This window comes from Onychostoma macrolepis, chromosome 08 (genome assembly GCF_012432095.1).
Source record: "Onychostoma macrolepis isolate SWU-2019 chromosome 08, ASM1243209v1, whole genome shotgun sequence".
Lineage (NCBI taxonomy): Eukaryota > Metazoa > Chordata > Actinopteri > Cypriniformes > Cyprinidae > Onychostoma > Onychostoma macrolepis.
In genome coordinates, this window is record NC_081162.1 from 26,320,560 (window position 1) to 26,342,802 (window position 22,243).

Consider the following 22,243-nt stretch of genomic DNA (forward strand, 5'->3'; position numbering starts at 1 on the left):
AATGTATGTATAACCTTTTTTTTGTTGTTGCATTGCAATATGCTTTTTTTCATTTTTGAAATAAATATGACACAGATCAGTTTTTTGCTCATGTATACTTTACAGTATGCAGTATTTTTGTTCACACGCCACACTTTGATTCATTTCAGAATAAAACGTCCTTTGAGTCAAGCAATGATGATTTGATTAGAATTTTTGCGTTTGATTTCTGTCGAGTCTCTCTTCTCCCGTCACAAAACTGGCATCATTCCCTTCACCCGCAGGCCTGTCTGCTCGCATTTCACATGGGCAGCGAGCGTCCCATCAGAGTCCTGGCCGGCCGGTTTGAGCAGTAACCTCCCCTCCAGTGCGCAGCAGAATCTCAATGACGGGCCGAGTGCGAGTGGCTGGAGTGGAACGCTGTTGCTTTGGAGGTCTTCTGTGTGGTCTTTGGAGCTCTAACCCACATATCCACAGGCACAGGTGCCCTCTCTATGGGGCCAGGTGGCGGCCCATTCTGCTCCCGCTCTTCCTTAATGAATCCGTAATTGGTTTGAGTCACCTGTGGAGAGGAGAATAGCAGGGGTGACGGGTCGGGTTAGTGGAGGTTCTGGTTGAATCTGACCTGGCTTCATTGTGCACAGTAGTCCAGCACAGATCCAGAGCCCTCAGCAGCAATTTACTCTTCATTTCTGTCTCACAGACACACATACAGCCTTTATACACTCTCAGAAAAAAGCTGTCACTGGGGCGGTAACCTCTTCAAAAGGTAGAATTTTGTACCTTTTAGATACTAATATGTACCTTTAAGGTATCAATATTGACTCTACAAAAGTGTACCTTTTGAAAAGGTACTGCCCCAGTGACAGCTTTTGTACCTTTTTTCAGAGTGTACATTTTGCATTATATCAGGACTTATTCGTAGCTTTTAAATATTTGATAATTTTAGTATTATTTTATGTAATATTATATATATACAGTTTATTTTACTTCCAGTTTATTCATCACACTGGAAGTGGAAGTTCAAGTCAAGTGCATTGCATTGTGGGAAACAAACAGTATTCTTTGAAGTGTGCTTTGTAGTGTACTGCACATTTTGACAGATGTAGTAAGTCACGCGCTCTGTGCATACCAAGGTTGTAGATTTGATTTTGGCTTTGGTGGGAGCATAACAGCAGACAACAGACATTAAATTATTTGATCAAAATTATTGCTAGGGACAATTTAGTAGTCGCTGGATATTGGTAGGGACGTCATAGCGTCTCTACTAAATTATACACCCTTGAAAATCATAACAAGCATTGTCCTACTTTGGAAATTATAGTTCTCTCCTTAAATATGAAGAGGTCAAGCAACAGATTAATGAGTTAATCCAAATTTCACAAAAAGCTTATGGACATAATTATAATATAAGTCAGACATTGAAGTGAGTTGCTGTTTTTGTCACTCTTCTGAGGAAGATTCATTCACTTGTTTTGGTAATGTACCCCAAAAAATCTCATCTCATTTTGTAAGTGACTTTTCTTTCAGTTTTAAATATGCTTTCTTTGGATTGTTTGAGTACTCAAAAGAGAATATTAGAAAAATATAAATAAATGTATGTTTTCTGCTACACTGCAAAAAATGCTTTTCTTACTTAGATTTTTTGTCTTGTTTCCAGCCAAAATATCTAAAAATTCTTAAATCAAGAAGGATTTTCTAGACAAGTAAACATTATTGTCTTGTTTTCAGAAACAGCTAGTGAATCGCTGGAACTGAAAGACCGAAGTCACGAATTTGAATCAATCAGAGTGGTTCCAGCATAAATGACTCACTGAATTGATTCAGTTTATCTGTTCCTCTGCTTTTCACGTCTTCAGCCATGTTTACACGACACTGTCAGTACTACTACTGGCTTAGCTCGCTAGTTTTATGACATTTAACTGAAATAAGCAAAAAAAAGTGTGATGTTTACAAATAATATAGCAATATTTCCATTCCAAAGATAACATCCAACACAAATCTTTAAATAGTTTGACCTCTGCAGTTCAGTTGGTGACGGTTCAGTAGGAAATCAGTAAAAGCATCCAGTCATCTCATACCATTTAAGAGAATGTTCAATTTATACTGATAAATATTTGAGAAATTATTGTTGTATCTGATTGTATTAGTCTATAATAGAGTGACAGTCAAAAAAAAAAAAAAAAAGAGCAAATGGGAGAAGCAGATGTAAAGTAGAAGTAGCAGTTAAAGAAGTGTAGTATAGTGTCCCTACTAAATTCTACGCCCTAGGTACATACTGCAGAAGTAGTATGAGGTGAATGCTAGAATGTAATTCAAACATCCCCTTGTGTTGTGATGAGTGCTGAAGCCATTATGTCGAGTCTGGTATATTTGTCAGAGTATCGGATGCTTTGTTGCACTGGTGACTTTATTAGACTGAGTTTTCCTCGAGAGCGATCACGCTAATGTTTTTCTCAGTTTAAGTACTGGAATAAACTTTGCTCTGTTCATTTGTAGCTCTGTGGTATCTACATATGGAGCAGAATTATTGACTGGAGTGTTTTATTATGTGTTGCATGGCCCTTAAGTGTGTCCTGGATTGATGAGCTCATCTCTCTGCTGCAGGTGGTTGCGTTGAGCCAGCGCAGTAAGGAGGCGGAGTCTGCGTTCCTGGGAATATATAAACAGCTGATCGAGGCCCCAGGTGAGCTGCACACCTGCCTGTGCCATCACGCACACACACACACACACACACACACAAAACACCATACATTCACTGCTCGATTTCACATGACTCAAAGGGACATTTATAATATACACAACTGTAAGAGATGAGCGTACATGATATTACTCAATTTAATGCCAATTAAAAACCTGTTTAAGGTGTCATACATCACATAAAATAAGATGTCTTGCTCTTTTGAAGTGTATGATGCACTATGTAGACATACTCTGTTCTCAAAACATAAAACTAAGTAGCAAAACGACTCAAATCATGATGTTACAACCATAAGCTCTTTGACATACTGTGACCTCCCACATTTACAATATACACAATTATAGTATTTATGAATATTTTGAAAATGTTTTTTTTAATTTTTTTTATTAATTTTAATTTTGTGCTTTTGTCATTTTTATTCAGTTTTAGTCATAATTTTTTCAACCCATTTCAATTAGTTGCTAACATTTCTAATTTTCATAGAAGTTTAAGTTAAAATTTTTCATCTAATATATTTTTTATAATTTAGTAGTTTTAGTTAATAATAACAATACTGATTTAGTCACTTAGTTCACTATATAAAACTATACATTTTATGCTTATGACAGTTTTAATTTTATGCATGCTTTTATTATTCTTTATTAGTTTTTTTTTTAAATATTTCTTTTTAGCTTTATTTTTGTTTCAGTTTTAGTGGTTGTTTTTTATTTCAATTCTTTTGGTGACATGTCTCATTTTCATGGCAGTTTTGTTTTTATTTAAATTTTTAATTTAATATTTTTTAATTTAATTACATTTATTTATTTTTTATTTTATTAAAAAACAATAACAACACTGTTTTTTTTTTCATTTTATACTTATGACTTATGACAATTTTAAATGTAATTTTGTGCTTTTGTCTTTTTATATATATATATATATATTTATCTAGTTATTTTTATTTCAGTTATAATAATTTATAACTGAAAATGTATTTTTATTTTCATTAGTTGCCAACACAACATTTCTCATTTTCATTGATTTTTTCCATGTAATATGCATATTTTATTTTGTTTTTGGCTTTATTTAAATGAACAAAAATGATTATTAATTGTTTTAGTTTAGTTAACAATAGCAACACTAGTTTAGTCACTCAATCCACTATATATATTTTTATGACATCATTTGCTCATTAACATATGACCATCTACATTTACGTATAAACATCTTTATTGCACCTTGGTTTGCCCTGATGAGGTCATTTAGATATGGACGTCTTAAAGGTACACACTGAAAGGTAAACACTGCCTGTTTAAAAATGATCGTGCGGTGAGTAATATGGTAAGTCTTTACTAAAGTGCAGAAAGTGGCCCCTTTAATGTGCTTGTTGGACGTGTTTGGGGTCGCGTGGGTCCATATGGTCTCAGGTTCTGTGGACCGCAATTGTAGGCTGACCGACACTCACAAGTGAAAAGTGGGATTGATGAGAAGTGTAGAGCAGAGGAGAGGCGATAAGAGAGAAACCAGACAAATAGAGACGAGAGAAAGAGGACAGGGGCCTGACGCTGGACCGTCCTATCAGAGATCACAGAAAGCCCAATGCCACTGTTTACACATTCATTGACTGGGTAATGGAAGCTTCTGCTGGAGAGATAAGCTGCAAAACCTAGGGAACTGCATTTTCAGGCATCATAGGTGCGCTTCCAATGAAACGGCTGCTTTAAAAGGTAGGCTGACTTGCTTTAGCCAGATTTTAGCCTTCAGAATGAAGGCAATCCCAGAATGCACTGCAACAGGTTCTGTGAATAAATCCAAGATGGTGGATAAGGCAACCTCTATGTCTCTCAGTGCTGAAAAGTAACGACTAAACATTGCTCAGTGTAAATTTAACCACTATTTGCGTGGGCAACATATTTTTTATGCTTATTGAAGTGTTGCAATGCAATGTGTACAATTGAAATCGGTTGTTTTGAGCAAGCAGTGCTGCCTATGTTGAGCATTTCAAAACAGTTACTTCTGAGGCTCATGCTATTAAACAGGCTGACTTTAAAGATCCCCCTGATCTCTCGCACTTTATATTGTTCCACACTCTTATAAAGAATGTATTTTCTTTTAGGTAAAGTGTCTCGCTTTGAATGTATGTATTTGGTGTGAATCCTTGACCTATCAATATTTTTCATTTATATAATTTTTCTGTGCGTTAACAAAAAGCATATTTCAAGTTTTTTTGCAAACTTGACTGAGTCAAGTACGAGCCCTTGTGAATCTTTCGCTGTATTTAGAGAATAAAAACAAAATGCAGGAAGCATGTATGAATTGGTGAATAGTGCAGACAAACATTAAACAGCCTCCTCGCTCTGCAAATAAATTAGCTATGGTGGCATTTGAGCTTCAGAAAGATTTGAAGGAATCAAAAGTTAAGACTTTTAGTATTTTTAAAAGAAGGCTCTTATGCTTATCAAGGTTGCATTGATTTTATCAAAAGTACAGTAAAATACTGTAATATTAGATGTTATCACAATTTAAAATAACTGCTTTCTATTTGAATATGTTTTAAAATGTAATTTATTCCTGTGATGTAAAGCTGAATTTTCTGCATCATTACTCCAGTCTTCAGTGTCACATGATCCTTCAGAAATCATTCTAATATACTGATTTGCTGCTCAAGAAATGATCAATATTGAAAACAGTTGTGCTGCTTCATATTTTTGTGGAAACAGTGATACATTTTAATTTTTGGAATTCTTTGATGAATAGAAATATTATTCATTTGAAATAGAAACCTTTTGTTAAATTTATAAGTATATTTACTGTCACTTTTGATCATTTTAATGTATCCTTTCTGAATAAAAGTATTCATTTCTTTCAAAACAATCATACTGACCCCAAACCTTTGAATGGTAGTGTGTATTACAGTAGATGTGAACAGGTTGTTTCAGGGTGAATCAGGTGCGACATTCATGCTAAATTTCCTATTCTTAACATTTTGAAGGGGCTTTTGCTTCTTAATTTTATAAACGTAGTTATTTTAGCATAGTACCAAAATATTTTAATGCAAAATCATCCTTTACTTTATAAAAGTTACATTTGACAGATACATGGACTCAAACCCAAGCACAATATGCTTAATATACTGTATACTGTGAATGTTAACAACTATGCCTTTGCTCCGACAAAGTACAGTCAGCTACTAAAATAATGTGAATACTCTTGCAAAGTATAAAGAAGAATTGGTTGGAAATGTTTCTTAAGTAGATGTTCAGACACATAAGGGCCATAAAATGTGGCAAAATCTGGCCTGCCTTTGATTTATATAAAGAGACCCAGTGAATAACTTCATTTGACCTCGTCTGTGGCTTTTGACCTTTTTAGTTTGCACAAGGACGTGTTCAGATTAGCACACTACAAAAGGGTGACGGTGGCCAAACGCAGCCAAAGTTTCCCCCTAAAGCCGCGGCCGTCAAGATGCGTGTGTAACCCGGCGCTTGACCTCCCCGCGAATCGTCCTGATGACGAGAGCTGCGTTTTCATCTGTATCGACCCCTGACAGATCCTGCCATCTGTGAGGGTGAGCCTGTCGTCTACAGCAACCTATTAATCTGTTCCTTCCTCTGGCTTTGAGCAAGGTCACCCCCCCCTGCCGTCCCGGGAATGAACCGTCCCAGGTGCTGTAAAGGACAGTAAACGTGCTCGGCTTCCTGTAGTCATGTGAGGAAACACTGAAGATTGTTGATCAGACATGTTGATGCGGTTTTGTGTTCATTATCAGAAAACAAACAACAAAGCAGCATATAATAAAAACCTGTTTTATAGGTGTATATGCAAACCGCTCATTTTCTTAATCAGTATTTTTGTCTTATTTTCCAATGAAAATATAAAAACATCCATAAAGATAAAATATATCAGATAAGTCTTGTTTTCTGAGAATATATATATATATATATATATATATATTATCCCCCCCCCCCTCTTTTAAACATAAATGAACAAAATTTTGTGAGATTTATGCTTGAAAGAAGACAAAAATACCAATGGAGTTAAAAAAATAACATTTATTTCAAATGCATTTAAATGTTTTGCTTCTTAGATCAGCCTTGTTTTAAGGATGTTTAAGGAATATTTTTTTAAGGAAACAAAATACCGGTTATCATTTTTTTGCGGTGCTTTATCAGTATGAAATTGTGCATGTAAACACAATCACACTAGATTTTTACATTTTGTAAAGGAAGTGAGTGATGTTGCCTGCGCAGGTGCTGAAAAGATTTCTATCATGTTGCTTTGTGCGGTTGCTAGGGTATTCTTGGTTGTTGCTACATTGTTTCTAGGTTGCTATGTGTTACTAAGGTGTTTTGGTTGGTTGTTAGGTTGTTCTAGGTACAGTAGTTACTAGGGTGTTATTTGTGGTTACTTGGGTGTTCTGGATGATTGCTAGGTTGTTACTAGCGTGTTCTGGATGGTTGCTAGGTGGTTACTAGGGTGTTCCGGATAGTTGCCAGGTAATTTATATGGTGTTCTGGGTTGTTGCTAGGTACAGTAGTTACTAGGGTGTTATATGTGGTTACTAGGGTGTTCTAGATGGTTGCCGGGTAGTTTATGTGGTGTTCTGAGTGGTTGCTAGTTACAGTAGTTACTAGTGTGTTATATGTGGTTACTAGGGTGTTCTGAGTGGTTGCTAGGTACAGTAGTTACCAGGGTGTTAGTTGTGGTTACTAGGGTGTTCTGGGTGGTTGCTAGGTACACGAGTTACCAATGTTTTATATGTGGTTACTAGGGTGTTCTGGATGGTTGCTAGGTGGTTACTAGGGTTTTCTGGGTGGTTGCTAGGTACAGTAGTTACCAGTATGTTATATGTAGTTACAAGGGTGTTCTGCATGGTTGCTAGGTGGTTACTAGGGTGTTCTGGGTGGTTGCAAGTTACAGTAGTTACCAGGGTGTTAGTTGTGGTTACTAGGGTGTTCTGGATGGTTGCTAGGTACAGTAGTTACTAGTATTTTATATGTGGTTACTAGGGTGTTCTAGATGGTTGCTAAGTGGTTACTAGGGTGCTCTGGGTGGTTGCTAGGTGGTTACTAGGGTGTTCTGGGTGATTGCTTGGTACAGTAGTTCCCAGGGTGTTAGTTGTGGTTGCTAGGGTGTTGTGGGATAGTTTATATGATGTTCTGGATGTTTGTCACTAGTTTTATTATAAATACGTTTATTTCAGGCATCGTTCAGTGTGTGAGGTTTGTGCTGGAGTTTAATATGTAAGGTTAGAGTTGTTCTATGAAGTAGAGTAATACATCACAGCCGAACATATTTAATCTATAATGGATTAAATCAGCGACTCGAGCGTGTTTAGTTTGATTCTGTCCATCATGACTGTATAGGTTACTGTACCTGCAGTGTTTATTCTCCCGGTGTGACAGTGTGTTGAGATAAACAAATAACACAGCTCTGCCTTTAGTCTTTAATGACTCCCTGTACAGCGATAGAGTCCTGTGACCGCTGCTTTAATGCGTCGCTTGTACGGTATTGATAAAGTGAACAAAAACATGCTGCTCATCTGTTTATCTACAAAGAGTTGAGTTTGTCTTTTGACTCCAGGAGGCGGCGGCTGGAAAATGCTGATGCGTCCTTTACGCTCTACATGCTAATCACTGTGTGTCTCTCGTTCTGTCCGTGTGGCTGATATCAACAGAAATCCACCATCGCCATGATGATGGCTCCCCATTTCCACGTTCTTGTGTTTTGCTCGGTTTTCCTGTTTCGTCAGCAATTATTGAATCCCTGATTGTTCAGCTGTGTATAATTATGAAAAACAATTGTAAAACAGATGTGAGTGTTTCTTCAACTGTGGGCACTTTTGGCCCTGTGGATACTTAGAAAATAAACTTGCACTTGCATTAGTTTTTCATTTGTCTACTAATAGTAGACTTGCATAGATGCATTTTTTTTCTTCCAGTATTCCATTTCCATCACATCTTTGATAACGTTCTATGCTGGAAATGACATGTTTTAACATTTTTCATTGTTGCATCTTGTGACAATTACAGCTTGATTGGAAAAGATGCACAATATTATTTGTAAATAAACTGTAAGAAATATAAAATATAGTAAAATATATTATAATGATATGAGTAAAATGTAGAAATTAAAAACGTGATATTTACCTCGACTTTTCTTTGTTCTTCACATCTCAAATTATTTTGTCGACTTTTGATAAAACGTAATTAAAGGATTATTGTGTTTTAAAAAATTCATTATTTGTTGTACGAAAAAGCATTTTCGCAAAATTACTATTGAGAACTTCTTTTTACAAAGATATTATATAAATATAAATTAATTATTATTAATGTATTTAATAAATGTTATAATATTATGTGAATTGTTGTAATTAAAAATATAACGGATTGTATAATGGATAATGTAAATATAATATGATGGATTTTCATATTTTAAGATTGAGAATGTAAAAAAAAAAATGTAATAAAATGTTATAATGTAAATATTCTGATATAAGTTAAATGTAGAAATTAAAATGTGATATTTACCTCAACTTTTCTTTGTTCTTCACATCTCAAATTATTTTGTTGACTTTTGATAAAATGTTATTAGGATTATTATTGTAGTGGAAATAACATCTTAATTGTGTTTTTAAAAAAATCTATATTTATTGTGTGAGAAAACATTTTCACAAAATAACTACTGAAAATGCTTTCTTTACAAATATATTTTATAGATATAAATGAATGATTTTTTAAATTAATTTTACTTATTGTATGAATTGGTTCAATTAAAAATATAATGGATTGTATAATGGATAATGTAAATGTAATTTAATGGATTTTCGTATTTTATTATTGATAATGTATCTGGGACAAAGGTCAAAACAATTAAATCGATTTATAAAAGACTTTTGAGCATCAAAAATAAAATGATAGTGAAATTCATATGACAAAACAAGTTCTCTTCATCATTTATTTCTGTTAGTGTTCATAAATCAACCTCGGGACATAAAAGTGCTTGTGCTGTAGTTGAAGAAACACCTGCATATGAGACATACATTTGCACTTGTGTGTGTGTGTGTGTGTGTGTTCACCAAAATAACCGTGTTAAACATTTTATTTCTTTGTCTGTTTTCACAATAGGCGACTTTCTGTGATCTGGCAGCTCTTGCGTTTTGCGGCGCGCGGCTCTTAAGGGAAGCTCTGTTGTCTGCTTTCTAAAAGCGTTCGACTCGGAGCGCCTCTCCGTTCTCAGGTAGCTCATCTGGGAGGCTCGCGGCTCACCTGATGTTGTTAACGGGCCATCTGCTACACGTTCCCCATCCGTATCCCTCGCCCCGAGAAGATTCATCAGAGCCTCGGCTGTAAATAACACAGCTCTCGGTTATGTGTTTTTAGCGCCGTCATATTCGTGCCCCGCGGTCATATGGATGCTTTCCATTTCTGCATCCGCTTACTGGAGGAAAAGCTGGGGAAAGTCAAAGTTAGTCCCTCCAGAGGAGCGTCTTTCCTGTGCCGGCGTGTTCTGCGAGACAGCCTGTCACTCAAAGACGTCTCTCTGTAGCCGGCTCACCTGGAGAGGGCTGTTGCCAGGGGCGTAGCCGTAAGACAGGCGCCGCGGGTGCTCGCTCTACCTCTGCCTGTGTTTTTGTACCCATAATCCCCCTGTGCCCCCTCTCCCTCCCTCAGTACCCCTGAGGAGGTGTCTTGCGTGTTTCATGTCGGTCGAGAGCTGTGGATCTTCAGGAAATCGCTGCGTGTCGACCCAAACCGGCTGCGTTCGAAAGGACCCAACTTTAGCCGGCGCTCTAAAGACGCCTTTGTCATGAAAGACCTCATCAACCTGCTGTTTGCTCTAAGGAATGCTAGAGCTGCGGCGCTGGCTAGTGGTGACCAGGGGTACTGCGGCAGAAATCAGCAGGTTACTGTCAAAAATGCTAATTGAACTCATTATTTACTCACTTTCAAAGACTGATTGACTTCACAGAGTGTTCATAAAGCTCTAAATATAACCGTCCACTTTCACCATGCAGCACTGTCAAGCCCCAAACAGCACCGTTAAACTTTTATAAAAGAAGTTCATACCGCTTTTGTGCTATATTCAGAGCCTTCATTTGATGCTTTGCGTGAAGAACAGACCCAAATTTAGGAGATTATTCACTTAACATCTTTCCACATAGTGCTCATATCACAAATTATTTTGTCTACTTAGGATAAACATTATTAGGGTTAGTATTGCTAGTTGCAGTGGAAATTACATATTTTCACACCAATTTTTCACACCATAAATACTGAATATATTTTTTCCAAATTTGTAAAATATTTTTACAAATATTTTGTATCATTTTTTATATTTTACAATATTATTATTAGATAGTTGTAATTAGAAATATATTTTATGATGGATTTTTGTATATTAAGATTGAGAATGGATCTGAGGTAAAGATAAAACAATAAAATTATTATATAAAAGATGGCTGAGTATCAAAAATAAAATGACAGTGGCATAACATTCGAATTTGTTTGTAAGTTATAAGATGGCATTTGGCTTTATTGATGTCAACTGTTGTTGATGTGCTAGTTTTTTATACAAATATTAGATTTGAGAGCTGTGGATCAGTGAATTACGTCATTATATAAAAAGAGTAAAAAAGCACCATAAAAGTGTATTAAACCATATAAAGTTTATACGACTTTTGCACTAAATACATTATATATTGCACTATATAAGTCTTCTGAAGTCATTTTTTGAGGAGCAGACCCAGGTTTTAATAAAACATTATTAAGGTTAGTATTGATGTTTTTGGTAAAAATTATGTCATAATTTTGTTACAAAAACCACGTTAAAAATGTAAAATGTTTCTATAAACATTCAAATAGTTTATTTCATTATATTATCATAGTTGTAATTAAAGATAAAGTATTTATGATGGATAAAAGGTAAAACAAACACTCTAAAAAGAAAATGGTGCTATATAGCACTAAAAGTGGTTCTTGGCTCGTAATCATAGGGGAACCACTTTTGGTGCTTTATAGCACCATATCTTTAAAGGTTTTAGAACCATAAGAGGTGCCATATTGCATTGTATTTCTTCAACAAAAATGGTGCTAAACAGCACCAACAGTGGTTCTTTGGCTCGTAAAGAACCTTTAAAGGGGCTTAACAGGTTCTTTGTACAGCAGTGGTGCTATATAGCACCTCAGTCACCCCAAAGATCCACTGAAGAACCATACAGGAGCTTAACAGGTTCTGTATATGGTAGCGGTGCTATATAGCCCCTCAGTCATGCCAAAGAATACAGCACCAAAAGTGGTTCCCCTATGATTATGAGCCAAAGAATCATGTGGATAAGTGAATTACAGCTTAAATTTGGGTTTGTTCATCACATATAGTTATTCGACTTGGAATATAGCGCATATAGTCACATTAATGTTTTTGGTCATTTTTGGAGCCCATCAGTGTGCATTCTGCACCCAGAGTGACATGAGGGTGAGCAAATGCTTGTGAACTATTTCTTCAACCATCAAAGATTTCCAAGTTCATGACAGTTTGAGATGTAATTTGGATGTGTGCATTGAAACGCTTACAGCCGGATGTATTTTTCACCCTGGTAATTCCCTCGCACATCTGTAAGCCTCTTTATGTCACTGTTTCCATGGAAGAGTGACAGTATTTTGTGTACTTCATTAGTTTCCTCCAGATTGAAGGTGAAACTCATGTGACCTGCTGCAGTTTTGCACACTTAAAAAAATAACATGCTTAGATGTACCTTTTCATCTAAAAAAAAAAAACCCATTGTGTTGTGGTTGTTTATGGTCTTGAGGTCCTTCGGGACCGAACGTGTTCAGTGTCACATGTTTCATTAGTAGTTCACACTCTTGAGCGTCTTATTGTTGAAGATGTGACTCTTTCAGGGGATTTTTCGTCAGATTTCCACGTGTGTGTGTGTGTGTGTGTGTGTGTGTGTGTGTGAGAGAGAGAGATCTCTGTGGGCCGCCTGAGATTATGTACTGATGATTTGTAAGAGCAGTAATAAACACAAAGCCCAGGAGATGTTTGAGATGTTTAATAATGCATTATGTTCATAAAAGTGCTGCCCGGCCAATGAGTCCCTATAGAGAACAAGCCCACAGGGAGAAAATGCTGGAATCAGTGTGTGTGTGAAGGTGAATATGTAAGCCTCACGTGTCTCTCAGCATCTTACAGTATACTGTATCCTCTTGACAAGCCGTCACAGAAATAATTGTGTTCTTAAATGCCCTACATGATGAGTAAAAGGTAAAATATATTTCAGAAATTGTAGAATTTGTCTACTATATGTAACTAAATATAGTGGCCTCAAAAAGACACATTTAGACACATTTAACTCTTACAAATGTCTGAATGTTTTTGCATTAAATATCAAAATATTAAAAAAATACAAATACAAATAAATTAATAAAAAAAATTTAAACCTTTGAACAAGTATAATTGTATCATATTTTGGTTTGTTTTTAGAGAATATATTTTGGATATTTTATTCTTCTCAGAAATATTAAATCAAGTAATTTACTCCAGTAAAAATAAATTAATTAATAAATAAAAAATACATGTATAATTGTGTCAGATGTTACATTTTGTGTTTTGCAAATATATTTTGAATTAATTTGATTTTGCTCATAAATATCAGTCATTTTCATTTATTCCAGTAAAAATAAATAAATAAATGTAAAAAATCTGAACATCAAATCTTATGATGTGTTTTTGGTGAATATATTTTGAATTGTTTTTTTTGTTTTTGTTTTTCCAGTAAAAAATTAAAGCAAGTGTCATTTATTCCAGTAAAAATAAAATTAATTAAAAAAGATCAGAAAATCCTTAAAGCATAAACAAAAATCCTTTAAAAAAATCCTTAAAAAGGACAATTGTGTCATATATTACTATTTGTTTTTTAGAGAATATGTTTTTGAGTTTTTCAGGAATATCAAAGCAAGTGCCATTTATGAATTTAACTCATCTGAGCATCCTTAAGCAAAATTTTGTCAGAAATTGAGAATATATTTTTAATTTTGAAGTTTTTCTCTTTGTCTTGTTGTAAGCAAATGTAACAAGTTCATTTCAAAGAATTGATTCAACAAAGCCGATTCTGATTGTAAAACTCATTCTTTTGTTCACTGATAACCCACTGCTATGAAACTCTCCAATAAAGCCATAGGTAAGCACATAATGATGTTTACTTTTTGATTAGGTTTTATTAATAAGGGTTCTTATTATAATTTTACGTGTCCCAGTTCGGTTTGTTAGTCATGATTCAGCTCATAAAAATGAAACCATTTAGGACCAAATTGTAATTTGCATTTAAGCAATAATAAAATTCATTAACACCAGAAGGTTCTCGGTTTGACTGAACCGTTAAGAACAGCTGAGTCAGATTTGTAAATGAATCTTTTAGTGCAATTTGTGAATTAATCGTTCAGACTGGTTTTGATTCATTGACAAGATTAGACTCAAAATAATTAAATCCAAATCATTTAATCAATTTCAACTTCATTGGTTAAAATATACCCGATTCAGCTTGATTTTTTTTTAAAGTGACTTGTACAGCTAATTTAATTGTACTTAAAACATTTTAAGGCAGCAACTGAATTTAAGTTTAAGTTGAAGGTTGACATTTTTACAGTGTACACAGTTTAATTTTAAGGATGAATAAAACAAGACAAAATGTTGCTTGTAAAGTGTGTTTGTGCATCTTAGAAATCAGTGAAACTTGCTCTGATATTTCGTTTGTAATGCAGTGACATTCAGACATGTTAAGTGTCTTTTTTAGGCTGCTTTCTCTCACGGATTGCATGTGGCTGTCTCCGAATCATTTGACGCTCTCGAATGGATGTTTTGTCCCACATTTGTTCATAAAGCCAGTTCCTCATGACTCCTGACGCGTGTCAGATTCACACGGCACCGGACGTCACCAACATCTCCTGAAATCATCCTGGTGGCCTTGAGTTAATATTCCAGAGTTAACACAAATGCTTGGCCTCTCTCACCCGATCCATTGGCTTCCCTCTTGTTTGTATCCTTCATCTTTTATTGAGATCACTCGTCTCCAGCGAAGCCGCACGCAGCTGCGCCTCTGCGCCGCTTTCAAGCGCACTTCACAGCTGATTCTTATTGATGTTTGTCCGACTGTGTCCTTCACAACGTCACTAAAACAAAAAGGCTTTGAGAGGGAAGTTTGTCTTTCAGCGCACGCAGTCGTTGGAAGAGACGCATCTCTCTCTTTACCTCGTTCTCTCTCCGCTTTATTACTTTCTTCATCAAGGCTTTTACAAAAGCATTTATTATTACCACTCGAGTATCAAGGGCAAAGACTGTTGAATGTTAAAATGAGAGGAATTTAAGTTTCAATGATGTTTTTCATGGAACATTTAAGATCAGGTCACACTGTTCTCATGCTTGTACATTTGCAAAAATGTTGAAATATTCTGCAGCGATTGTATCAGATGAACATGTCATAATAGTGTGCGATATATACTATGCTATTGTTAGCGTTCAGATAGATAGATAGACAGACAGACAGACAGACAGACAACGATTGGGGTCAGTAAGATCTTTTTAAAGAAAATCATTGTATTAAATTGATCAAAAGTGACAGTAAAGATTTAAAATAAATGCTGATCTTTTGAACATTCTATTCATCAAAGAAACCTGAAAAATGTTATCAACATTAATAATAATCAGAAATGTTTCTTTGAGCATCAAATCAGTATATTAGAATGATTTCTGAAGGATCATGTGACACTGAAGACTGGAGTAATGATGCTGAAAATTCAGCGCTGCATCACAGGATTAAATTACATTTGACAATATGTTCAAATAGAAAACACTTATTTTAAATTTCAATAATATTTCACAATTTTACTGTTTTTTTTAATAAATAAATATATTAAAAATAGACTTTTGAATGATTCTTATTTGTGTTTCAAATTTTTCTCTCCTAAAATTAGAAATAAAGCCAGACATTGTGAAAAAGAGACAATAGATAGTAGAGTTTTTCAAATGAATGTGGAGGATAACTCAAATTCTTTGTTTTTGAATTTGAGAAGAAGATTAAATTTATATTGAGATCTCTGACTTTTGATTGCAGGCTTTGGTATCTGAGCACAGTTTAAGACAGTTTGAGATCTCTGCTGAAATTTTGCTGTCTTTTTCTCAGGAAGAACATCTGAGATGTCCCTATCTAATCTTATTTTCTAAGAGACACATCTGAGATAAAGATATTTCATTTCCAGAGTTGTGTATAACGCGTTACTGTATTCTAATTACTTTTCCTGGTAACGCAGTAATGCAATGCGTTCCATTTTAAATTTATGTAATTTGATTACAGTTACTAATGTCAATAAATTACATTACTTAAGTTACAAATGCAGTGTTATAATAAGAAGTAAAAATCACATTTTGCGCGTTACTGTGCCCTTTAATAAATCACTGGAGATTGCGAGCTAAAATGCAGACGAGTTCTACAGCATTTAGATGCAATGAAAAGTTGCAATCATATTTCAAAATGTTGCACTCAGTTTCACACATTTTAGTCTGGCATTATAGTTTGGGAAAAGTTCAACAAGTGAATGTGTACAAGTTTATGTCACAGTAACACTAATATAAGTAGAAATAAATGACACATCAGAATGAGATCCTCCGCTGGATTAAGCCGCGTCGAATCACATTCTCCTTCTGAGGTAAATTCAAGGCTTCCTCACAGCGCGTCTCCTTCCAAAAACAAGAAATAGCTAAGATGACCTTGAATCTTTCTTTGTTTACGGAGGTGATGTGGACGTTTACATGTTCGTGCGTCTCAAGCTTGGTTTCGCGTGGATGATTATCTTATAGCGCACGATGTGCGTGGGCATGATCACATTATAGGTGAGCTCAGACGGTTTATTTCATCAGAGAATATTTGTTTTCGACATGATTTACTTCATTTAAAAAAAAAAATAGACACTTCAAGCTTTCTTTAGATTTATCTCATGTCATTTTCGTTTCAGGAAGATATTCGCGGAGACTGAGAATGCAGAAAGCGCACCCTATTTGTTTTCTTTATTTTACAAAACCAAAAAAAAGTTTTGTTGATATTGAGAGATGCAAGTAATATTTATGTAATTTTTCAGTCAATATTAAATTATTGAAAGAACTATGAGTTTCACTTTGTAGTGTATGTTTTATGTTTGATAACTTGAAAAGTAAAGTAAACTTGAAAGTAAAGTAATTAGTAATTTGATTTACTTTTTAAATGCATTTATCATTAATTTAATCAAATTACAATTTTAAAGAAGTAATTAGTAATTTGTAGTGGATTTTTTAGTAACTTACCCAGGACTGCTCATTTCAGCTTTTTCTTATGGATGGAACCAAGTCTTGAAGCATGGTAATACCATGGTACTTTCTGGTTTGTTGTTACTGTTGTAAGAATGGAAGGGTTGAAACTGTGACAGGATGTGACGGAGGAAGCTCTAGTTACTCATAAATTTATATTAATCTAATGTAATCCGCATCTAACTTCACTTTAATGTTCATATTAATCTGACTAGAGTGTAAGTCATGGGGAATTTATGGATTTTAAATCTTTGTTAAGAGTCAGAGCTGTTTCTAGTGCAATATTTTTGGTTCTCTGAAATATGTACTTGGAATAAATAGGCACTTTTTTTGTTTACTGTAAATAAAAAAGTTGCCTTATTGTCATTGATTCATAGGAAACACTAGAGTTCATACGCTCAGATAACTCGACTGACAAGAGACACTTTTGAACTTTGAGCATCCACTCAATAGCCAAAAAAAGATGTGGTGCTTTCTGAGTGTGTATTTGAGAGGTGCGAGGGGAAAAAAAAAAACCCTTGAAGCGCAGCCTTGTAAATTAATTTGTTCGTGTTGTACGATGGGCGCACAGCTGGTCTCATTAGCATGCACACAACAAATAATTATAGCAAAGCTTTTTTTGCAGTCGGCGCTAGGCTAATGGGCTTGCTGGGTTAATTATGTCAGAGCGTAATTACAGAGGGCCCAGAGAGACGCGCGCTGCTCCCCGCTGCGCCCGCACTGGCTAATGACGGTGTAGCGCTGACAGGGCCAAGACAGACCGCCCTGACACACCTGCTCACATTGGCACGCCGTGCCACCCCGCTCGCCCGCCGCTGCGTGCTTTAACTTGCTTTCTGCGTCTCGTCTTTAGGCCGGAGGAGAGGATCGATCGTGCTTTTGTTGGATGGTGAGTTGGGGGATGTTGCGTCATGCACCAGGAGTTTAGGCCATCGTTTTATCAGGTGTGAGCAAAGACAAACCTGCATGAAAAGCATTTTAATTAGAGCAGAAAGCAGAAGACGAATAGCAGGTTTTTGTGGAACACAGTTGAGAAAATAAGATCAAAACATGAACTGTTAAAATCAACATGATCCACAGTCTATCACAGCAATGAGACACAAACGGTTAAAAAGTTTAAATCTCAGTAATGCATTTACACTAGTTTTCAAAGGTTTGGGGTTGGTAAGATTTTTCAGTCTCTTCTGCTCACCAAGGCTGCATTTGTTTGATCAAAAATACAGTAAAAGCAGTAATATTGGGAAATATTATTACCATTTAAAATAAGTGTTTTATATTTGAATATATTGTAAAATGTAATTTAGGTAGCACTTTAGAATAGGGGACACTTATTCACTATTAACTACGACTTTTCCCTCAGTAAATTATTAGTTAGTGCAGTAGTTGTTAAGTTTAGGTGTTGGGTAGGATTAGGGATGTAGAATAAGGTCATGTAGAATAAGGCATTAATATGTGCTTAATTACTACTAATAAATGGCTAATATTCTAGTAATATGCATGCTAATAAGCAACTAATTAAGAGACCATAAAATAAAGTGTTACCGTAATTTATTCCTGACACAAAGCTGAATTTTCATCATCATTACTCCTGTCTTCAGTGTCACGTAATCATTCTAATATGCTGATTTGCTGCTCAAGAAACATTTCTGATTATTATCAATGTTGAAAACAGTTGTGCTGCTTCATATTTTTGTGGATTTCTGAAATATTTCTTTAATTAATAGAAATGTATGCATCTGGCAGATGCTTATGTCTAAGTGCTTTATTTGTTTTTCTCTTAAACACTTCATGCATAATGAATCAATAAATCGCACACATGATCTTGGTGTGCTAGCAACATGCTGTACTGTTTGAGCTTACTGTTTTTATGCCTGTTTATTCAGCTAACATCTCACTAATAAGTGCTGTATTGTGCATTTTTAATCCAGTTTTGTCTTTACATTTGATATACTTTTAAAAATAAAGGTTCTTTTTTGGCATCAGTGGTTCCATGAAGAACCTTCAACATCCATGGAACATTTCCATTTCACAAAAGGTTCTTTATAGTGGAAAAAGATTCTTTCGCTTATTAAAATGTTCTTCACACTCAAGAAAAAATGGAGCATATCACTGAAACGTTCGAGGAACCAAAAATGGCAAAAATGCATGCTTTTGGAACCTTTATTTTAAGAGTGTACATCAATAAAGAAGTCAAGAACTGAACACTGCACATATGCAGCATGCAGTAGTGTGGTTATGTGTGGAGTCACATACTACCAGACATGTCAACAGGCACAAACATTCCCCAACCGCTTCATTCTCTCATTAATGTTCTGTACTCGCGTTGAAATTGATTGTTTTTTTGTGGTTATGATTTATAACGTCTGTAAGGGGGGTTTGCTGGTATTAGTGAACATGACCTGAAGGCAAACATCCAATCAGGCGTAATGAAGTTATGGAGAAATGAAAAAACGAGCAGTGTATTTACATGGACGGTAAAAGGACAGATTCATTAAAACTAATCGGCGGTCTGTGATGTCCAAACCCAGCACTGAGTGAACCGCGGGCCTGAACGAGACTCGTCCTCCTTTACCTGCCATTAACACTTAATTTAATCAGGGAATGATTGCATCTGATTTGATAGAATGTGTTTGACACTCTCTAATAGCCTCCGTAATCAACACGAATAAACTTTACAGCACAAAGCAAATTGGGAGGAATGAACGTGACAGTTATTTTAGTAATGCAGCAACTTCGAAAGCAGATTAACATGAGATGATAACTGATTATCCAAAGTCTTTCATTTTTCGATGCCAGTAGATTCAGTAGATGGTGTTGTTTATTTATTATATATATCATATCATATAAATAAAGTACCAACTTTTACCAAAAAAAGTATTGTGGTGGTACCATGGTACAGTGATGGTATAAGGTAATTCTGTGGTAATTTAAAATATACCTTGGTACTGAAATTCATTCAGTACAATGGTACTTCAGTGGTATATTTGTCAAAAATACCATGTTTTTCTTTTTGTATAATGTGAATAGTATGACATGAATTTCAGTTTAATGGTATATATAAAAGTACCATCAAAAAATATACAATGGTACTAAAGTCTGTGTGTCCAAAAACACGGTACAGCTATCGCACCATGACAGGAAACAAACAAATAAATATAAAATGGCATATTGCTTTAGTGCATGTGCAGAAAAAATGTCTGTTTCTTTTGATACCGTGTTATTGGTTTCTTTCCCTGGGAATTAAGCAGAAGCCACATGCAATATGTCTGCGGTTTGATCAGCTCCCGCTTCAGTTTAATCCAGATGCATCCAGACATCATTCAGACGCGCAAACACACACTTTAATATCTACAGCAACTTCCATAATGTGATTTCCGCCGTCTCGCAAACGCATCTAGTTTGCAGTTTCACTCCCAGCGACTGATTGAGGAGAATCGCTGGTTGCGTCGGAGAATAAAGCCTGAAGGGTTTGATCATTAGAACTTAAAAGAAAGCGATAAAGGAGTTGATGCGCTGATTTAAGCCGTCGTCTTTGTGTAAAAGGAGTTATACTACTCTTAAAAGCAGCGTCCCAAGTGACTGACGCAATATCCACTGTGCTTTTGTAACAAAGCGCACACGTGCATGCGCTCTGCAGCTTTAAAGTCTAGCTGACTGTTTTTAACGTCCTGATTTATTAAATACTCTCTCGCCCTCATGGCCTCCCCGTCTGACCCCGATTTAGAGGGACGGAAAATCCAACCGGATATACCTCCGGTCCAAGCGAGCCGGGAACCAGAGCGGATCTGTGTCGGCTTGAGAAGCGTGAGCGGATCAGGACCCCTGTCGCGCAGGATGAAAGCCGCCACGGGTCGAAGTGGAAAAAGAAGCGATTTCCCTCGTCTTTTGGAGTTGTGAAAGACTCCCCTCCCCGCATCAGCCGCGCTCCCATGAGCCTCCTCTCTCTCTGCGCGCCGGCTCGGGGAGTCACCTCCTTTGCCAGGTACACAACAGGAGCACGGCTCCTCTCTGAGCTGCGCCACGCTCAACTTTTTCAGGGGAAGAAAGGGAAGACGGAAGATTAAAAACAGCCCTGTGATGTGGAGAGCCGAGTCGCCTCCTGAGGATTCCTGGCATAATAATTTAAATGATCAAATGATCCAGAGGAGACTTGTTAGCGCAGAAACAGCCTCCTAGTTGGCCCCATGGGCCCCTCGCTGAGACACATGCATTGCAAAACAGCTCCTCTGTTGTGCTAAAGAATCTCACCTTTTTTATATATATATATACTATTTCTTTTTTGGGTGACTTTTTATCCTCTTCTACTTTGTTGGATTTGTCTAGATAAGTATTTGGGAGCAAGTTAAGCAGCTGAGGTTGGTGGTTTTTAGTGATACGGGCCTGATATGGAGGGAATATTTTGATTCGCTCTGATGTGGGAAATGATGTTTTGGTAACGCTTTGCGATAAGCTTCCAGTTGTTTACATGAACTGACAGTGAAAAGCATTTTTTACACTTAGTTAATGTTCATTTCAACACTTACTAATACACTATTAAAGTGTTAATATTATTTAGTGCTGTCAAAGTTTTTCTTTACATAATATATGTGTGTGTACTGTGTATATTTATTATGTATATATAAATATAAACACATGCATGTATATATTTAAGAAAAATGTGTTATGTTTATATAATAAATGTATTTATATATAATATCAAACATAATATAAATGTATATACATGTAAATATTTTCAAAATATATACTGTTTGTGTGTGTATTTATATATACATAATAAATATACACAGTGCACACACATATATTATGTACACAAAAACTTATTTTGGATGCGATTAATCGTTTGACAGCACTAATATTATTTAAGGCACCTGAGAGAGATAGATAAATAAATAAATATTATAAATAAATAATATAATATAATAAATGCATTTCTCATTGGTTAATGCATTTAAGTAATGTTAGCTAATAGGTTCTTTTTGTAAAGTGTTACCAATGCTATTAAATAGGAATGAGACTTTTTAGGTTACTTTATTTAAAGGGATTTTACATTTTTATTATTATTATTATTATTATTTATTTTAATGAATAAAACTCAGTAAATTTTACAAAAAAATATTATTATTATTAATCTATTTATTTGCTTTTATTACTATTTTTATTATTAATGATAATAAATAATAATCATTTTTATTAGCAATTTTATAATAATAGTTTTTCTAGCATTATATTACTCAACTAAATTAAATAATA

The 22,243-nt window shown here is 35.3% G+C and overlaps 1 protein-coding gene across 1 annotated transcript in view; it reads left to right on the top strand.

Moving 5' to 3' along the window:
* The window catches only part of cux2b (cut-like homeobox 2b), a 171,323-nt gene that overhangs the window by 120,032 nt on the left and 29,048 nt on the right, over positions 1-22,243 (top strand). Inside the window, exon 4 of the mRNA XM_058784750.1 lies at positions 2,587-2,665. Coding sequence (XP_058640733.1) covers positions 2,587-2,665 — 79 coding nt within the window. The remainder of the gene's footprint in view (positions 1-2,586; positions 2,666-22,243) is intronic.